The sequence below is a fragment of the Paramisgurnus dabryanus genome, chromosome 14 (assembly GCF_030506205.2).
Source record: "Paramisgurnus dabryanus chromosome 14, PD_genome_1.1, whole genome shotgun sequence".
In the NCBI taxonomy this organism is placed as follows: domain Eukaryota; kingdom Metazoa; phylum Chordata; class Actinopteri; order Cypriniformes; family Cobitidae; genus Paramisgurnus; species Paramisgurnus dabryanus.
The window spans coordinates 13476453-13497357 of record NC_133350.1 but is presented as its reverse complement, the minus strand read 5'-3'; the positions used below and the strand labels follow the sequence as shown (position 1 = coordinate 13497357).

Sequence of the window (20905 nt, the reverse complement as noted above, 5' to 3'; positions counted from 1 at the left end):
ATGTTTGTAAATACAGTATACTGTTCTTCTATTATTTAACATATAATAATACTTAAAAAATATATAAAATGGCTTTCTTTCTTTTTTATACATAATTTTAGCAGTATACATCTTTCCTTAGTCTTATCTCAAATAGGCCTAAACTAGAAAACCTTAAACTAAACTGACAAATTCAATTCCTGTGTACATTTATTAACTATTACATGAAGACTTTCGTTGCAAAACGAGATAAATCCGTTTTTAACATTTTTGTCAAAACATGTTTATTATTATGTTATCATGTTATTATTTTGTTTTATGGTGCTACTTAGCTGTATTTTTTAAGTTATGAAGGTTTAAATCAAAACAAATAAACTGCAGTTGAATTAATATTAATTGGAATGCACAACCAAAAAACGAGATTTCTGAAAAAAAAAACGGAGTTTTCTCGTTTTGCAACGAAACTCTTCATATATTTTTTTGTAACCAGGTAGTGTTCCTGTTTTGATTTATTTAGACATTTTTAAGTCACCGTCCGCCTTGACTTGGTTTCTTGGCAACCCCCGAGCGCTTTGAAAAAAGAAAAAAGTCCCTTTTTTAGACGTGATTGTGAACGGCCCCTTAAATGTTGATGTCAATAAACAAACAAATAACTTTCTGCAGGCTGGATTACGTTATGTTTTTGACAGCAGATGCGAGCCGGATAAAGGGGGAGGGTGGTCCGCAAATGGCTCGCGAGCATGGAGTTTGAAACCATTGTGATAGAGAATTGGAATTGGATGTATATGAATTAGGTCACTTATAGACGTTTGCTCATAATTAAATCAATATGTTTTGTTATTTTTTTGTGAACCAGTGTTGGCTTAAATTTTCACATTTTTATTATCTATCTATCTTTGACAGCCATGGACATTAGGCTGTGACAGCAAGCTTAACACACATGAAATATACTTTTTGTATTGTTTATTTTATTTTAAAACATAAACAGAAAGGTTGATACATCATGAGATGATACATACGTAAATATTAGGTAACACAACCGATGGAACATAAATCAATTTCTAATAACATCCTAGCAACTGGCCATTAGCTCTGCAATCACTTTAAACACAAGATTTGTGATACAGTGCCTTTCAATGCATGCTGAATACAATTCACCAAGACAAATCATCAGTGCACCAAAGAGTTCTGCTTCACATCTGGGTCTCTTTCCAATCGATTCAAAGCAAAGTTTTCTATACATTTTATGAACAAAAATATGGAACGAGGATAAAAGATGATAATTGGATTTTACCACCGGTGAAAGATTCATCTCACGTACGCCAGGGTAAAATATGATTTTTTTTCTGACAAACTTCTATTAGCAAACTAAAAGACATTTGTAAGTAAAACACAGTTATAGCTTAAAATATTACACTGCAAATGTTGAAGATTTGCATAATTATTTAAATGCATTATAATGTACCCTGAATCAATGCTTTACAGATAAGTGATATCGTTTTTCGGCAAGTATAACAAAATCCAACTTTAACACAAGAAATATTTGTCAAACACTATTCAATAATACTGTTGTGGCTCACTAGACCTTATCAGTTTTGTCTTTTCTGAAGGTTATTTACTACAGTACACATGTTGCTGAAATGCATTGCATTGCTTAATGAATCTCTCAACATTGTCTGTATTACAGAGAAACATTTCAGCTGGCTGTCAATTTTCTGACTAAATTTAACTTTTATTTACTGGAGTTTTTTGCTTTTTTTACCGAAAGAGAGTGTCTTGTCTGTTGCCAAAATCTAACAGCTTGTGACCCACGAAGTCGCCCAATCCCAAACTACAAGTACTGCTCCCCTTTGTCTGGTGGAGAACTTTTAACATTTGCTCTGCAATTTAAAAGAAAAACAAAACAGGTTTGAGTTAAAATTGAGTCAGAAAAGCGCTCAGAGGACATCCATCGGTTCAAACATCTTCGCTGACTTGGTAAGGGTGCAGACTTATTGGGTCACAGACATGGGTCGAGTGTTTGGGTCAAGCACACAACAGATATTGGGTGACAATTTTTCAAACACATTTATTGGTCAAATGCTGAAAAACAGACAGATTTTAAGAACGTAGAGCGTAGAGACATTTGTCCAATCATAAAGACAACAAGTGTCCAAATTTGGATTCGAGGTGGGAGTGAAGAACAAAGATACAGAGGGCGGAGCTTGAACAGTCCTCGAGTAAAGGCAGGGAGGGTTGGTCAGTCAGGGAAACTAGTTTCACTCAACAACTCATCCCTGAATTAGAGAAAGAAGAAGAAGAAGACAGACAGAGAAGAACATTAGAGGAACTTGGGACAATTCACAAGAGGTTCTTGCTTCGTTCAGTGTTAATGTATCAAGTGATGCCACAAAAATGTTACGTGACATGGAAATTTTAGGAAAATGAAGAAAAGTGCATAGGCTTATTTTGATATTACATACTTCAGATGTTTTTGAAAGGAAACATGCAAAAGATGAGTCTTGAGTTATATATTTTCATGCATGAAAGGTGCACAGTTAGTAACATTTCAGCTGAATGAAGACGATTTTTGAGACAAGAGACGAATCTTTCATTGTCCACTTTTTTATCATTTGAATAAAGTCCTAAATAAGATGAGGTTTTGTGTTCTTCTTCCGATGGGATGCAAAAGAAATCATCACATAGTTTTGTTTAAAACCAGTTGGATGGTGTTAAAAACATGTTTACAGCTTGATATAAAAATATTTGTTTAGTGTCAGCCAAGTTCATTTCCCACATTGGTCGATGGTTTTAACTAACTGTGGTTCTAAATGAATTCCTTTTATTCCAGTGGACGGTGGAAGTCTCGTAACTCATGATCTACTCGAAGCGGCGTTAGTACGGCCACAACGGTCAGGAACACACAAATCTGGCAAACAGAGCTCCCACCATGCAGAACGGTCCAGCCAATCAGGTGAGCCATGACACATTTCTGACCTATAGGCTTTGTTCGGAATGGCATACTAGTTTACTACTAAATTCTCGGCAGTATACACTTCTTTAATAGTGTGTGCAACAACAAAGGCATGAAAGAGTTGCATGCTACATTGCTGTCACACATGACCTCATCATTTTGGATGTTCAAGGTTTTCATTTTTACGAAATGTTTTGCAAAAATTCAGTCACCCTAGAAATGAAAATCAAGAGTGCATTGCATTGTGGGTAGGGATGCACCGATATATCGGCATAAAATCGGTATTGGGAGATAAAAGCATTTTTTTTCCATGACTGCCCTGGTGAAAAAATAGTATGCTAAATATATTTAATTTTGATATACTTAAGTATACTTGCAGTCACACTAATGACCAGTATACTTAAAGTGTGCTATTGATTAGTTTATTTAAAGAGTGCTATTTTGGAACAACTAATTTTGTACTTAATATATTTTAGTTGTATATTAATTGTAACAAAGTACAACTTTAAGTGTATTTAGTGTACTTTTGTGTGCTAAAGTGGAACAACTTTAAGTGTATTTAGTACAATTTAAGTACATGACTGTTTTTGTGCTAAATTCATGCTTGATAAGTGGATTTAGAGTGTGTTTTAGTTATGTTAGGAGTACATTGCAAATGTATTATGAGTGTCTTGCAAACATACAATCAGTATACCTTAAATAGACTGTTTGCGTACATTCTATATATTTTTGGCCAATCCAAAACTCTAAAAACTGCACTGGTGAAAAATGAATATGCCAAGTACATTACATTTTGTATACTTTTACATACCTGCAGCTAGATTAGTAATGAGTATACTTCAAGTGCGTTAATAATTAGTTAACTGAAAGAGTGCTATTTTGTGAATAGATTACTTTAGCTGGTAACATAACCAAAATATTTTTTTCCAAATAAATAAAAGCTGATTAAAACAGTCAAAAACAATTCATTTTAAATATATTTAAAATATAGTTTTATTCACACCATTCAAAGTGTACAGTATTTGCCTAAAAATTGAACAATTACTCATTGAAGAATGTCAAGATGAGTGAGTTTACAACGTCTTTCTCTCCCAAATCAACTTTAGTCTGGCAGGTTTTGGTTCAGCCTAAGGAAATCTGAAAAAGAGAGACAATAAGCTCAATTAAAAAGTGTTTAATATTAAAACATTACATTAATTTAAGAATAACTGTATTAAATCTATAGTTTACTGGCAGAGATTGTATAGCAGATATATTTTTACCTAAACTAGAGCTTGACTTAAATGTCATCATATATATTAAGGGGCGGTTTTCCCAGACAGGAATTAGACTAGTCCTAGACTAAAATAAATGTAAGAGCTGTCCAAACTGAAAACAACTTGCTCTGACATATCTTAAAATACATCAGTGCCCTTTGTTTTACATCGTAAAGCACATAAGTAATGTTTTTAGTAAGGCATGTTTGTTAAAACTATCCTAATTAAACTAAGGTCTAGTCCTGGATAAATCTAATCCCTGTCTGGGAAACCACCCCTAAGAGTTTTCATTATAATGACTTGCCTATATGGGCTGCAAAATCCTCCTTACATAAAATACTTCAGCTCCTAAAGAAAGATTTTATTGTATTAAATTTAAATGTAAAACTTGTCAGAAAGAAAATGCAACAAGCAGACAATTGGGTGGTTTCCTGGAAAGGGATTAGCTTAAAACAGGACTAGGCCTTAGTTTAATAAAGAAATATAACTAGTTTCAAAAAACATGCCTTAATAAAAACATTACCTGTGTGCATTTTGAGGCAAAACAAAGGACACTGGTGTATTTTAAGATATGTCAGTGCAAGTTGTTTTCAGTTTGGACAGCTCTTACATTTATTTTAGTCTAGGAGTAGTCTAATCCCTGTCCGGGAAACCGCCTCAATATGTATAACGTTATCTAAACTGAAGCTTGATTTACTACTACGAATGAATTATTATATCTTAAGAGTTTAAAATGACTTACCATTAGCTGCAAAGTCCTCCCTACAAATGTCTTTGAAAAACTTTAGCTTCTAAGGAAAGAATGCAGCATCATTAATACTAAATACAGTTAGGTAAAAGCCTTACAACCTCGAAACAGTCAATAAATGGTTAACTTTCACGCTACATTTAAAAAACAGATTTTCTGACACTACCTTTTTCATTAACATACACACCAATACATATATTTAACAAAACAATCGGGTGTACTAATTCGATATAACAGCCTAACAGTGCTATCTTTCAAACCTTTAACATTAGCTATAAGCTAAGCTAAGCTAAGCTACACAGCAGCTTATCACTAATAGCGAGTTAGACACCGCGTTATTGACAACATTTCGCATTCGAAATATGATAGTCTACTGATAAACTTCAGAATGGTCAAACGATAATCAAATATAATTCATTTTAAGATATTTTAACGTACCTTGGGACTGAATCCGTCCGTCTTGAACGACTGGTAAAAATCAAAATACGTGCGTCGTGACGTCATCACACACGTCAGATGCATTATTCAAATCTCAGAATTCACTTTTCTCTGAAATGCATTTACGAAAACGGTTTAAGTTAATTAATGTGTACAGCTAAAAGCGGTATGCAATTGACTCAAAAACTACAAAAAAACAAACACTCATATTCCCCTTACGAAAAGGAATGTTTTTTTTGTGGTAAAAGTTTAGTATTTATTTTTTTTTTTGGTATATTGATTATTATTAGCAAAACCATGGTTATTTTGTGGTAAAACACAGTTAATTGATTTATCCAATGCTTGACTATAGTGAAGTTAAAGTGTACCTTATTATGTTAATAGTATATTACAAATGTATACATCTACAATATAAAATGTAACTGAACATTCTGCTCTCTCGTAATTTTAAGCCCACGTTATTTCTCCATAAAATAATATACATTTGTACACCCCATATACATATCAAAATGTACTTAAAATATACTGTTTCTAAAGAATACTAAATAATGTATTTTAGAAATATACTGTCAGTGCATTATTATAATGATAACTTTAAGCATACCGATAAAGTATACCTAAAATACATTTTAAAATAAGTTTAAATTTAGTATACTTTAAAAATTGCACAAAACTTTAACTTTAAGTATATTTTTCTAAAGTATACTTTTAGAAAATATACTAAAGTATAATTATTTTGAAGTATGTTAAAAGTTTAATTGTAAAAAATACTCGCAAATATGTTGTAAGCATACTTTAAATATGTTTAAAGAAAGTACATTCCTTTGTAAGTATATTTGTAATGTACTATTGCAAAGTTAAATATACTTGAAATACAATAAAGTATATTTGTTTTTCACCAGGGTGACATCGGACAATTATTTAAAGTTGTGTAACAATGAAAAACAGAATTGCGGTTTGTACGCTCAGCACTTTTAAGATTTTGTGTCAATTATTTGAAATAATCAAATATCGGTATCGGTAGATGTCATTCTACGTAGCTTTGTGTTCCTCGCTCTAAATTCCTCGTGGGAATTAACTTCCTGTCATGCAAATTTTTCGCTTGAGTTGAAAATTTTCAACTTGGAGTGTTGGGGAAAGTTACTTTTAAAAGTAATGCATTACAATATTAAGTTACTCACAAAAAAGTAACTAATTGTGTTACTTAGTTACTTTTCATGGAAAGTAATGCTTACATTACTTTTTAGTTACTTTTGCGTTACTTTTTCCTGTCTGAGGCTTGATCTCTTTCAGGCCTTGCCGGTGTTTTTAATTACCAAAAAGTTCTGCATTAAAAAAAATGCATATTTCATCACAAAAATGCTGAGCTCTTGCCTGCAATCTCAGTTTCTGACTCAAACTGTTCCCACACATGCATGTACGCATAATGTGCATAATGTGACTACGTTCAGTTTAAATAAGTACATAATTTTTTTTAAATCAAATTAATTAATCAAAAAAAGTAACTTGCATTACTTTTTCTAAAAAAGTAACTCAAATAATAATGTGTACATTTAAAAAGTAATGCGTTACTTTACTCGTTACTTCAGAAAAGTAATATTATTACGTAATGCATGTTACTTGTAATGCGTTACCCCCAACACTGTCAACTTGTGCAAAGGCGTGTTTGAGGCGAGTTCTCATCTATTTGCACGTTTGCATTGAATCTACTTGCGCAAATCGTTGAATTTGTGTTTGGTGTGTACACCCCATACGTAATCAAACTTTTGCGTCGGTGCATTCCTAATTACGGGAAATAGCTTTTCATGCAGTGTGCTCTGATGCATGTTGGACATTTTAGAAAATATAGTTTGTCATGCAATCGTGCATATACTCCATTAATAGCAGTATAGAAGTATACAATTCCGATCATAGCCACATTACAGTCTTTTTTGCCTTTAAGTTTGATTATACAGTATCACAAAATCAAACCAAACAAAGCGACATCATACAAGAAGGTCCAGTGTAAATGCTCTTTTATAAAATCTTAGGGAGGTCAGCTATAATTTTTGTTTTAGCCATTAAAGAGTCTCTATTAACACATGGCATGTTGGGAAAGTTTCCACATTCTCTGTGAAGACACACAAGCTTGTATCTCTCAAAAAGTATTAAACAAATGACATTGTAAGTGTAAGTATTTCTTCATGTAATAGTTTAGTTGATTTTGTGTATATGTGTGCCCTGGGTAATCGGTCTGTGCGAGTGAGGTGTACTCATGGTGGGATGTACTCTGTCTCTCGTGCCTGTTGTTCTTTAAAGTTAAATTCTCCACATCGGCGGTGCTGTTATTGTTTTTTGTTTACACGTACTCCCTGGCTGTAGAGGGCTGAGATTGCCGGTAGAACTGTTGTCCTCTTCTGTCCTCATTCATGCAGGAACAACAGAGGAACGACCCGCCCAACATCGTCAAGATGGCTGCCGCCCACCCTACAAACAGGGCGGGGCCAAATTCATATCTGAAAGAAAGAGGCCACACCTTCTTTAGTGAATGTTTCAAAAACATGTTCAGATTTCTTCCTAAATTACTAAAAAGAAGTCTAAAGGAAGTCTTTGTTTAGAAGCATTAAAGAATAAACTCAATTTCTGATTTTTTTAACCCCCCCATGTCATCCAAGATGTCTATGTCTTTCTGTTTATGTCTTGCCTGGACAGGGATAAAAAATAATCTATAAGACTCTAATTGTCTTAGGGCTAGTTGTCATAATCGTTGTGATGAAACACACAGAAAGATCCAATGCAATTTCACATTTTTTTATGTGAATATGGAGCTGTTATTGGCTGTTTACATTACATATGCATCCTCACTGTCACTAAAAAGCTGAAGATATTAATCTTTTTTAGTACAAACCCGTTGTTTCACTTCAGCAGACTTTTATTATTTTTTATATTTTGCCTGTGGTAAAATCCAATTATCATCTTTGTTCCTGGATTACATTTATTAACCTACTGGAGTCATATGGATTACTTTTATAATGGATGGATGCACTGGAGCTTCACTGGGGTTCAATGTCATTACAAAGCAATATACAATAAACTCTGATCGTGTTTGGCTGAAGAACGAAAGACATAAATATCTTGGGTGGCATGAGGGAGAGGAAATGTCATTTTTGGGGTGAAGTTATCCTTGAACATTTTTTGTTAACATCAAAATTAAGCGAATTGAAAATTAGGCGCAGTTAGTTGTCATAACCATAATGTTTGAGTTTATCTTATCACTACCATGATGTCTATAAATACCTTTTCATTTCATTACAGTGATAAGAACCAGTAGTTTGTAATTTCCTCTTTTGGTTTAAGGGTTAACTATGATCTGGACATGATCAACAGATTTGATAAGATTCACTTTGTGATGTTCACAAGAGAAGCTGATCACATTGTATTAACTTGATACTGATTCATTGATCAATCATTTTTTCAGCAATTTTATTGTAGTTTAAAGGCTAATACCTGCTTTTCACCAGTGGCATCTGATTGGCTTTCAATATAATAAATGAAGCAGTCCTTCCAGAAAAACTTTGAGTTTTTTGTGATTGTTGCATGCAAAAATCCTTGATCTTGCAGCATGTTTACTTAAAAAATGCGATGGAATATGTGGTATAGTTATGCAATTTTATGCGATGAAATTGCGGGAACTAGCAAAAATTTGCGGGAACTTGCAAAAACTGTTTTCAGCTTTTGCAGCTTTTCAGTGATATTCACGTCACATAATCACGTCACTTCATAACGTTCCAATGGCAACAGGGGACATGGCTACGCTTGTGTGAAGTAAATGCAACATTTTTCAACTTTCTGCTAAGATATATGTGATTTTGCAATGAAAATGCGGGGATTATGAAATCATATTTCCCGCGTATTTTGCGCACAGAAATCTGCAATTTATGCTGCAAAAGTGCGGCGTATTTGAAAAAATGCGGACCCTGCATAAATATGTGGACTTTGGCTGATTATGCGTTGAATCATGCGATCGCATAATCACATTTTTCTAGAGGGACTGATGAGGATGAAGTTGGTGATGTTTAATGCGGGAAAATAAAATGTCATCTGTTAATGATCCTACCTGGCATTAAGCGGTGTATTTGGATCGAAGAAATGATAGGAGACCTGCGCGGCGTACCAGGACACAGCCACCACCGTGCACAAACCTAGAGATTATAAAAACATGGGCCAGGTATAAACCTAGTTTGTGTACATTCAGCATTTACCAAAGGGGAACATGACAGCAAAATAGCCACCTCGTGTTTGCTCCAGCATGTTTAAATGGGTCAGAAGAGACACAAGAATGTGGAGTAATGAAAGAATCTGGATTGTATTTACCAAAACTAATTTACACTAAATGATTTACAGTGCTGACATCACGCGAGTCTAACCTGGATAACAAAATACACTTATTCTTAGCTCAGTGACACTAATCGAGAGAAATAACATTAGGAGTGATTTTGTTTGTGTTTACTCCTCCACAGTAAGAAAAATGAACCAGTATGGTTAAACAGAATATATCTAACAAACAGTCACATACAATACAAGATGGTATTAGTAAGATGTTAGCGTTTGTAAACCGGTCAAGAGTCTCACCTGAGAGCAGAAATAGGGTTCCACCAGAGATGGCGATCTTGCTCTTGGTAGACGGGTTGTTGTCACCCACTTTAGTACACTTCATTCCCACTACGCTCACAATGATGGCGATAAATCCCATCAGCACCGAGATCACCATCAGGGCTCGACATGTCTGAATGTGGACTGAGAAAAACACATGTGATAGTGCTGGTAGTTTGATATTTCTTTTTATATGTTTTTGACTAAATAATATAAACTGATCATGTCATAAAGTAACTCTACGATCAAAGCCATGATCATATTCTAACCCCATCTGAAATGACTTTAATAGTAGTCAAAGAGAAAGTTCGTCCTAAAACTAGAAGTCCGTCATCATTTACTCACTCTCAGGTTGTTTCAAACCTGTATAAATGCATTTGATGATGAACACAAGGGAAGATATTTTGATGTTATCACTATAGTTTTCCACACTGCAAAAAAAGATTTCTTACTTAGTATTTTTGTCTTGTTTTCAGTACAAATATCTACAATCAAGATGCATTTTCTTAATGAGTTTTTAGACCAAAAATATATCAAATTTAAGTGAATTTGTGCTTTAAACAAAAAATTTGCGAATGGGAGATCAAAATCAAGACAAAATCAAGAATTTTTTGTTATTCCGTTTGCAGATTTTTTGCTTGTTTTAGGCACAAATCCACTTGAATTTGATTTATTTCCCATCAAGAAGATAAAACTGTAATTCGGTGTATATATGTGTATATATCGGGGTCATGTGTGGATCTGTCAGTCAGGGCGAGTCTCTTAATAGATAATAATTAACTATTTGAGGTCAAATTGATCCCAAATAGTTTAATATATATGAAATAACTTCAAATTTAAAATAAAATTGTAGAAAAAAAAACTTTTTTTATTTTTTATATACATAAATTGTTTATTTAATGGATTCATTTCTATGATAACAAATCTTTTGTAGCACATACATTTTGTGTATATTTAGTACAAAAATAAAAGTAATGAAAATAATATATAACATTTATTTTATTTAAGAACAGTTTTGACAGTTTTTCACATATTAATAATAAAAAACACTGTGTGTACTGTATGTTCATTTATATATTTGGCAGACACTTTTATCAAAAGTAAATAAAAGTAACCTCAAGTCAAAAAGTATTAAGGATAATAGTATAAAGTTAATAAGTAGATTTAAAGGAAAACTTAAACTTAAATTAATACATACCTATATTTTTTCTATGCGTGCACTTTTAATCCTTGTACAGCGCTTCTTGAACGTGTTGGCATTTAGCCCATTCATTCCAAGTTGAGGTAAGAACATTGTAAAATATTGAAAATTGGTGGTGTGTTCCTTTAAAGCAGGGGTTCCCAAACTTTTTTTCCTGCGCACCCCCTTCTATGTCTGCGCACCCCCAATGCCCATTTAAAAAAAAATCCAAAAAAGCTTTATTTTCTCACCATAAATACTCATGTTTAATCATGCGCAAATAACCAAGGGCCGGTTGCACTAGCCGGACGTTAAGAAGTTGGGTGTAATAGTCCTACGTCGGGCTTAGCTACGTCCAACATTGTGAAAAATATTTACGCCTATTGCACCATCTGAAACTACGCTCAGCGTAGATGATGCGCGCCCCCGTGTATGCGTTTAACCACTGTGATATTTAGACGCCATTCGAGTTTACTATGGTAAAAAACTTACACTTACTGCCGTCAGCTAATAGATGACATATGAGAGGTTTCCTCATGTTTACCAGTGCGTCACGTGCAGACCCATCAAACACATTAACGAAAGCCTTTACTGTTCGCACAAAAGGTGTATAATAGTTTGCAGATTCATTATAACAGCTCAAGTTTCAAACAAAATTAAATGAAAGCTTTTAATAAGTTCTCTACAGTAAGTATTTATGTATTTTATTATATAATTCATTGGCGGTCTCTTTACCATGCATGAAAACACATTGCTCGCGTATCCTGTGCCCATGTGTTGTCACATTTCATTATTTCTATTTTTGTCAGAAAAAAGTCTCTCTCTCTTGGTCCCTCTCCTCCTTCGTGACTAACAACTTTATCATAAGACGTCCCACATGACAGTTTCCCTGATTTCAGTCAGTTAAGCATATTTATAATATATATGGAATGAATGAAACGAGTTGGCACGCATATAGCGGCTGCAGTGCATAACAGAAGAGCAGTGCGTAGAAAAAGACAGCAGCTGTCTTCTACGTTTCTATCAAAAACTAATAAATTATAGTTTTTTATTTAAAATAAAAGCGATTACAAAGGAAATGTTTACTGTTCATTTATTGTATGGAAAAATCCCACTTAAAGAAACAGACCGCCATTACATTTTTCCTCTCGCGCACCCCCTGGTGGCAGCTCGCGTACCCCTGGGGGTGCGCGTACCACACTTTGGGAATCCCTGCTTTAAAGGATTAAAAATACAATCAGAGCTGTCAAAGTAGCTTTGGGGTCAGTCTGACCTTAAACATAATAGGAGGGTTAAAGGAATAGTCTACTCTTTTGCCATATTAAACTATGTTATTAGCTCAACCTACACTGTAAAAAAAATCCGTAGAAATTACAATGTTATTGCAGCTGGGTTGCCGGTAATTTACCGTAGATTTACATTTATGTTATTTACTGGCAAGAGTTTTTTCAAAGTTAAATACATTTTAAATATTAACAAGTCTTTATCTTTATACACTGTAAAAAAATTCCGTAGAAATTGCAGCTGGGTTGCCGGTAATTTACCGTAGATTTACATTTATGTTATTTACTGGCAAGAGTTTGTTCAAAGTTAAATGAACATTAAACATTTACAAGTCTTTGTCTTTACAGAGTAAAACTAAAAAAACAGCATCAAGTAAAACATTCTGGAAAACAAAATCTGAGGCAAAAACAGAAAAAGGTTGATGATGATTTCTGGTTCCCAGAATGCTTTGCATGAGGCTGTTATTGTATAGTTTTATTCTGTAAAGATAAAGACTTGTTAATATTTAAAATTTATTTTACTTTGAACAAACTCTTGCTAGTAAATAACATAAACGTAAATCTACGGTAAATTTCCGGCAACCCAGCTGCAATAACATTGTAATTTCTACGGATTTTTTTTACAGTGTAGAATAAAACTATACAATAATAGCCTCATGCAAAGCATTCTGGGAACCAGAAATCATCATAAACCTTTTTCTGTTTTTTGCTTCAGATTTTGTTTCCCAGAATGTTTTGCTTGATGCTGTTTTTTTAGTTTTACTCTGTAAAGACAAAGACTTGTAATTGTTTAATGTTCATTTAACTTTGAACAAAATGTTGCCAGTAAATAACATAAATTTAAATCTACGGTAAATTACCGGCAACCCAGCTGCAATTTCTACGGAATTTTTTTACAGTGTAGACGAATTAATACATACCTATTTTTTTCCAATGCGTGCACTGTACAGCGTGTTGTGAATGTGTTAGCATTTAGCCTAGCCCCATTCATTCCTATGGTACCAAACAGGAAAGCCACCAAACACTTCCGTGTTTTCCCTATTTAAAGACTGTTACATGAGAAGTTATACCAGTAAGTATGGTGCCACAAAATAAAACTTTTTTTTGGTACCATAGGAATGAATGGGGCTAGGCTAAACGCTAACACATTCACAACACGCTGTACAGTGCACGCATTGAAAAAAGATAGGTTTGTATTAATTCGTCTAGTTTGAGGTAATAACATAGTTTAATATGGCAAAAGAGTAGACTATTCCTTTAATGTACTTATTATTTTAAAAACCTCAATTTCGACCAAAATCGAAAATTTTATACTTTCTTTGCCTCTAGCTCAAAATTAGATGATGCACATTCAGACTCATTTTGTCAGCACAGGTCACATATTTTCTTTTGTGTACAGCAGGACAAATAAATTCATACAGGTTGGGGACAACTTGAGAATGAGTAAATAATGACAGGATTTGCGCTTTTGCGTTTTTTGGGGGGAGCTATACCTTTAAGCACATTTTCATTTAAAGGGATAGTTTACCCAAAAATGAAAATTCTGTCATCATTTACTCACACTCGTGTTGTTTTAAACTTGTGTGAGTTTCTTCTGTTAACACAAAAGAAGATATTTTGATAAATGATGATGGTCAGTTTTATCAAAATATATTCTTTTCAAAAGGTTTAGAGCAACATAAGTGATGACATGATTTTCATTTTCGGGTGAACTATCCCTTTTTTGTTTTCCCTTTAATGATAGTTAAGCACAAAAGTGTATTATCTGTCGATAGTTCTGATTTTATGCTGATTTAATACATTAACAGTGTTACAGTATTTTAATGAAAAATAGATAATAATCTACAGTTCATGCATAATGTTGTAAGATAGACATTTGTAAATGTTTCACACAGAAGCAATCACTGTGGTTTCATCCACAATGAAGAATTGTTTTCACTGCTTTTGTGAACACACTAACATGCCAGCTGTACCATGCTCTGACACTCTCAAAAGATCGACAGTAACTTGTACTTGAATTCACAGAGACCACCAACTTTCTTGAACTATCCACGCACTTTTTTGTGTACCTCCATTTTCTACTTTTCTTCAAACACTGAAGTACAATCCAGTATTTCAACCAGAGTAATGCATCAAACATGAATCGAAGCCATAAAATATGCTCAACAGCATATCAAAGAAAGTCAGAACCAAAGAGAGATTATCTAATAACTTTTGATGTATTATTTATGTGTGATGGGGTCGTCTTTGAAATTTGAGTTTTACAGCTTTATAAGAGAGGTCTTATTTTCTTGTCTTTCATCCTTGTTTTGCTTCATTTCCTGATTTATAAGAGGGAACCTAGAAGCCCTTACGGAGGTCCACCGTGATCCCTGGGTCATGAGTGAATGAGAGTAGTTAGATTCAGGGTGAAGGGGAGGGCGGGTGTCCACCCACAGTCCTTTACCCAGAGCAAAGGTTGGCACTGCCTGGCACGATGGCAGAGAAAGCAAGCGTGTACACGGTGGTGGATGAGATTTTCAAGCAAAGCTGCATGTGAGGATCAGGCATTGTCTATTGTTTGCACGCTTGTGGGATGTTTTGCACGTCACTGAAAACATCGCTCAATGCATTCCTCAAACAAATGAGTTGTTTATGACGTCATTATCATTTCTGACGCCCTCAGTGATTTTTGGAGGAATCTGAAACTCATATCAGCCATACATAATAGGTTCAAATAAGTGCAAGTCAAGGGTCCGTTCATATTTTTCACCCTGTTGGCATTCATATTTATTTTTCAGTGTTTTATAGAGCCCTATATATTTTTTTTCTTTTTTCAAAACACACATGTGACATTAAAGTGTCATAATCTAATAAAGAGGTGAGGAGCATCAAAGTTTGATTTCAATTTTTGACATGATCAATATTAAAGATATCAAGGGTATATTTGCACCGAATGTTCTTTACATTATGATGAGTTTATGTCGAAACACAAACAGGGTAAAAGATATTAAGTTGTCATATTTGATCTGGTGTATGATAAGAATTGGTTGCGAGAACTTATAATACATTTTAATGTCAAGCGTTATGGTTTCTTATAGGATTTACACCCAATTATATTATTATGATTTCAAAATTTTTAGTATACTTTGGATTATGTTTTTATCCCTTATTTAAGCAAATACAGTATTACTGTGTTGTTTCAAACATGCATTTAACTGTGCCATAAAACAAAAAATGCTGGCGTGTTTCAAACGTCATATTCTGATTCATATTGTAATGATGTTTTGCCTTATATACCCTGTGCTAGGACAGCATAATCTAATAACAGTTATTCAACAAAAGACATCAGAACCACTGCATAAATGGCAAACAATGCAAGCTTGTAGGAGGCCGTCTGTACATACATAAGCCCAGAACATTGCTGTCACTATCTGAGCAGATGACCTAAGGCTGAGGAGGGTGGAGGACAGTGGAATCAGATGGTACTGTCACCCTTTGTGGGCCGAGGGTTACAGATTCCTCCATGTGCACTACGGTTCACAGAGAGCGCTCTTTGTACGAGCTCTGGATGCCCGTGATGGATGAAAAGCCAAACCGTACTCTGTAAAACCTCGTTGCAAAGTTTCTTTGAATAAATCTATCTTAAATCTGTTGGGTAGAGTCAGAGAGGATTCTGTTGCTCAACTGGGAAGCTCAGTCAAAGTAACTAAGTTCAGTTGGGAAGCAGAGAGAGACACATGGGTGAAAATGTCTGTGTAACAATATTGTGCATCCTCAGAATAAAACGTACAAAAGCTGTCACTGTTGTACCCTTTGTACTGATAAGGCAGGGGTGTGCATTTCTGGTCCTGGTGGGCCACTGTCCTGCAAAGTTTAGCTCCAATCCTAATCAAACACACCTGAAAAATCTGATCTAAGGCTGCAGGATGACTTTAAAAGGCATTAAGGTGTGTTTGGTTATTGTGTGTTTGCAGGACAGTGCAACTTGCCAGCGCCAGCATTTTTCATAATTTTCACAAAAGTTTAATGCCTTCTATAAAATGTTCTTCTTTAAATATATAAACAAACAATATATCAAATGAAGGAACAGACCCTCTGCTTTCAAAAAAAAAAAAAAAGTTTAATCGTACTTTCATTAGTTCTTTTTTTGTCACCTCTCAAATATGGGTAAGTTTCTTCAAAAACACCCAATTTTGAGCAAAAAGCTGAGATAATTTCATTTTTGTGAAGGACTTTTGATAGAGATCAGATGCAGAGCGATCTTTACAACATACACAGAGTTCTTTCTCTTTCAAGTGAGGCGCTACTTCCGGGTTGTATACGTTTTTTTTCCGGGTTGTATAAGTTGCGGAAGTGCGCCTTCGGTGGATAATAGCGGTATTGTGGAAAGTAAGAAATTCTTGTCATTGGGAGGGAAGCATTTTCTCTTAATTGATGAGTTATCTCATCAATGGCGGCGAAAGAGTTAAAAGTCACACGAAATTACATACCTATAGTCATGTAATTTTTTTATTCTTTTTTTGTGATACTGTCACAAATTTCCGTGTTTTATTTGTAATCGTATCACGAATTTCAGTTTATGTGTCATTGTCACGTATTGGTTACTCAACTGTTTTGTCCTATTTTCTTACCATTGTCGCTTCAGTTTAGGGTTAGATTTACATAAAAATGACATCCTTAACCAAACCCAACTGTAACCCTAATGGCCGGCGACAATGTTTTTAAAATTTAGAAAAAAAAAATCTTCAAGTGACATCCTAATGCAAACACCAAATCTAACCCTAAACTGGGTAGCCATACCAGTGACAGCTTTTGAATCATTTTGGATTAGGATTACTCAACCTCAACTTGTTTCAAACCAGTATTAATTTATTTGTTTTGAAGAAAACCAAGGAAGATTTTGTGAAAAAAATTTTTTGTAACAAAGCAGATCTGGGGCACCATTGACTTCCGAACTAGGCAAAAATAATACTATGGAAGTGAATGGTGCCCCTGATCAGTTTCAAAATATCTTTGTGTTCAGCAGAACAAAGAAATGTATACAGGTTTTTAACAATTTGAGGTTGTGTAAATGATAACAGAAGTTTAATTTTTCCATAAACTATCCCTTTAAGAAAGACGTTTGATGTTATTTTGTGCGTTTCTCAGTTTAGATTCCGGGTCTAGCCACAGCAAGTGTTTTTTTCACAATTTATTGTTTATAATCGTATAACCCTTTTTGGTTTTTAATTTTCATAACATATCTTAACCCAGATTGATTGATTTTATATTTGTCTTTAAATGCAGTCTTGACAGCTGTAAGGAAATATTTGCATATCTGATCTTTGCTAAGAGTTGTGTGTTGTGTGCGGGGATGTGCATTCTGAACATTTCTCTAGTGTTTGTCTGAACACTGGCCTTTTATTCTAAACACAACTGCCATTCATCACCTCAACACAATACACTGTTATTAGAGATGATGCTGGATATAAAAACACTCTTTTGAACACAGTCATATATTACTGTGACCTATAATACATTTGCTATTATGAAAACTTAACTGATGTTTACCATGGTTTTGTTTACGCCTGAAGTGTTGTAATATTTGACCGCAAATCGCCAACAGATGTGGATGTGATGCCAATTAAACTAAAGGCACCATCATCAGTCACTATTCGTAATGTTAAGGATGTCGTCTTGAGGCGATGTCAGCAGACAGAAATAGACCTGAAGTGACTGCGATGCGACGTAACGAGAAACCACAAAATTGACAGCGACTGGTGCTAAATGTTGATTAATCGTTGTGTAATGGCATTCCAACAGTCTGATGCGCTCGGCGTCTCCACGAGGTTGGCGTCACATAAGACTTTAATTACAGTGTCAATACGCGCATAGTTTAATTTGATAGATTAAACCAGTTGATTAAATCCATATGTACACAGCAGCTCATGGATTCGATTGCATATTTTTGCCCTCAACTTCTAGCCAAAGAAAACTATTTTTTAATTTAAGTCATATATCAAACATTTTAATATGTTTTAAATGACACATTATTAGGATCGTAAGCACCATGCAATGGCTATTAAACCCGCAAGCGTTGTTTGTCTTCTATTGTTCGGTACTTACCATCCAGGGAAAGCAAGGAGTCAAAAATCTTGCACTGCACCTGGCCTGTACTTTGAGATGCGCAGGACATCCAGAGACCCTCGTACAAGCCCACAGCCATGATGATGGCGTCCCCGGCGTACGACGACTGCTTCCATTGTGGCAGCACCGTGGTGGAGATGATACCAATCCATCCACCCAAAGCAAGAAAGTAGCCGAGGAGCTGAAACCCAGAGTTGGCCATAATTGTTTTTGAAATGTTTGCTTTAGCGTTAAAGTTAAATGGAAGTTCTTCAATCAGGAAGCCCGTTCTTCAAAACCACCTGTTGAAGATGCGGTCCAAAGCAATCCTTTCAGGATTAATCTAAACAGTCAATAAAGTCTCTTGCTGTATCCTATTGTTGCTCACGGACACTTCAGGATCTTTCATTTGGAAGCTTCCCTTGATCCTCTCTTAAATTGAAGCAGTCCTTCTTGGTTTCTCAGAGTTGTATTTCTTCAGTATCCACCTCGGAGACCCCGGTCCGGAGGTTTCTGTAGGCTGTTATGATATAAATAAGGGCTGCTTTACAGACTGCATAGCTGTTCACACACCAGTCAGTCTGGATGGTGCTCAATGGGACAGAGCAGAGGGAAAGGGTGAAAAACGGAGAATAGTTTTGGGACAAAAAGCCTTGAGATGCTGAATGCAATTGGAGGGTGGAGTTTCAGCCTGTGATTACTCTCCGATTGGTGCTTTGTTTGAGAGCGACGCCCACTGAAAACACTGCAGGAGGGACTTATTAAGCCCAGATGTCACTTTTGGAGTTAACCTTGCTAAACTGGGATGTATGAAGCACCACAAAATTCTTACTCTTTAAGTTTGCATCGCTGAAAGGTAAAACGACCGCATTTAAATGTATCGCACTGTGTCAGCAATGTGGCATCTGCTGTGAAATGTTTTCCCTTATGCCGTGTTCCCAGATTGACCCTTTTGAAGATGCTGGATCGTCTTGGAAGGGACATAAATCTGTGCTCATCTGAAAGGAAGTGTCACCCTCACAAAAACAACTTTTACTTCTGCTGGAGATTTAGGGCTTGGACAGTGACAGCTTGAGGGGTCTCCATGGGAACCTCCTCAGTTTAATCACTAAGTGAGGGAAACACAGCGGGTTTTACAGAACAGGACCAACCTCAGTGTAACTAATGGCAAATTTATTACTATTTATGCAAATGAAGTTTATATTTACATACATTTATCCTTTTGCCGGACACTTTTATTTTAACTCATTCCCCGCCAGACATTTTGTGAAAACTTTTTTTTGTGATTTTCACCAGGGGCGTCAGTTTGTGTTGAAAAGTGGTGGGGACCAAAGATCAGATGAAAAAACATTACAGCAGGACGGGAAAAATATTGAATAACGGCGCATCAAAAATGGGCCATCAAAAATTTGTTCAAGTTACTGATCGGCGCATTTTATAGTCCGTAATAGTTAACTTGTTTAAGTTACTTTTTTTGGACAATGTACATTTTTTTTTGTATTTAAACTGCATTGCATGTTTTATTTTGTGCAAATAAACCTTTAACATTTCTTGGTTCGCTTGATTTTTCAGAACATTTTAACCAAATGCTTTCAAAAAGTGTTGGGGACAAAATCAGCCATTTCAAAAAAAGTGGTGGGGACATGTCCCCAGCGTCCCCAGTGTAAAAAGTTTCACAAAATGCCTTCCAGGAAAATGTTCTGCTAAAAATATATAAACATACAAATATATCAAATTAAAAGAACAGACCCTCTGCTTTCAAACAAACAATAACCAAACAAACAAAATGGGAAAATCTTTTCTATATTTTTTCTCTGATCATAAACTCTTAAATATGGGTATTTAAAAAAAAAAAAAAATAGCAAACGCTGAAATAATTGCATTTTTGTGAAGGAATTTTCTTAGAAATCAGATTCAGAAAAATTATCAAAACATACACATAGTTTAAAATTAGTAAATAACGTTTTAGCTTCAGTTTTTTTCAGAAATTGGATAATCACGGTATTGCAGATTAACATAAAAATACATCAGAAACACCTGTTTTTATTTTTTGCAAATGTTTTCTCTTAATTGACGAGATAACGTGTCAATAGAGACAGAGCGCAGCGCGTCATAACCTGAAAACCACGCCCACCGGGGGGAAAACAATCAAACGTCTCCATTGACTTTGTATTGCGAGAGGCCGCCTTGTTGTCATTTCTGGCTTATAACAAAAAACAGAATAATGCCTAAAAGCTGCTGTGTGACAATATGTACAGCTAACAAGCCAAAGAACCCAGCAATAAGTTTTAATAAGCTGTGGAGACGTAAAACCCAGCCTTTAAGGAGGAAAAAAGTGGATCGCCGACA

At 34.9% G+C, this 20905-nt stretch overlaps 1 protein-coding gene across 2 annotated transcripts; it reads right to left on the bottom strand.

Annotated features, from left to right (window-relative positions):
- Positions 1-927: 927 nt before the first annotated feature.
- On the bottom strand, positions 928-19175 carry cldn19 (claudin 19). Of its 2 annotated transcripts, none has more exons than XM_065259177.1 (5): positions 18557-19175; positions 9986-10150; positions 9471-9555; positions 7723-7869; positions 928-1859 (listed from the first exon to the last, which is right to left on the bottom strand). In XM_065259177.1, the coding sequence occupies exons 1-5, from the start codon at positions 18777-18779 to the stop codon at positions 1811-1813; spliced, it is 669 nt and encodes a 222-aa protein (XP_065115249.1). In that variant the 5' UTR covers positions 18780-19175; the 3' UTR covers positions 928-1810. The 2 variants fall into 2 exon arrangements, with proteins under 2 accessions (XP_065115249.1, XP_065115250.1); XM_065259178.1 differs by having other exon boundaries at positions 928-2255; positions 18557-19173.
- Positions 19176-20905: the final 1730 nt, after the last annotated feature.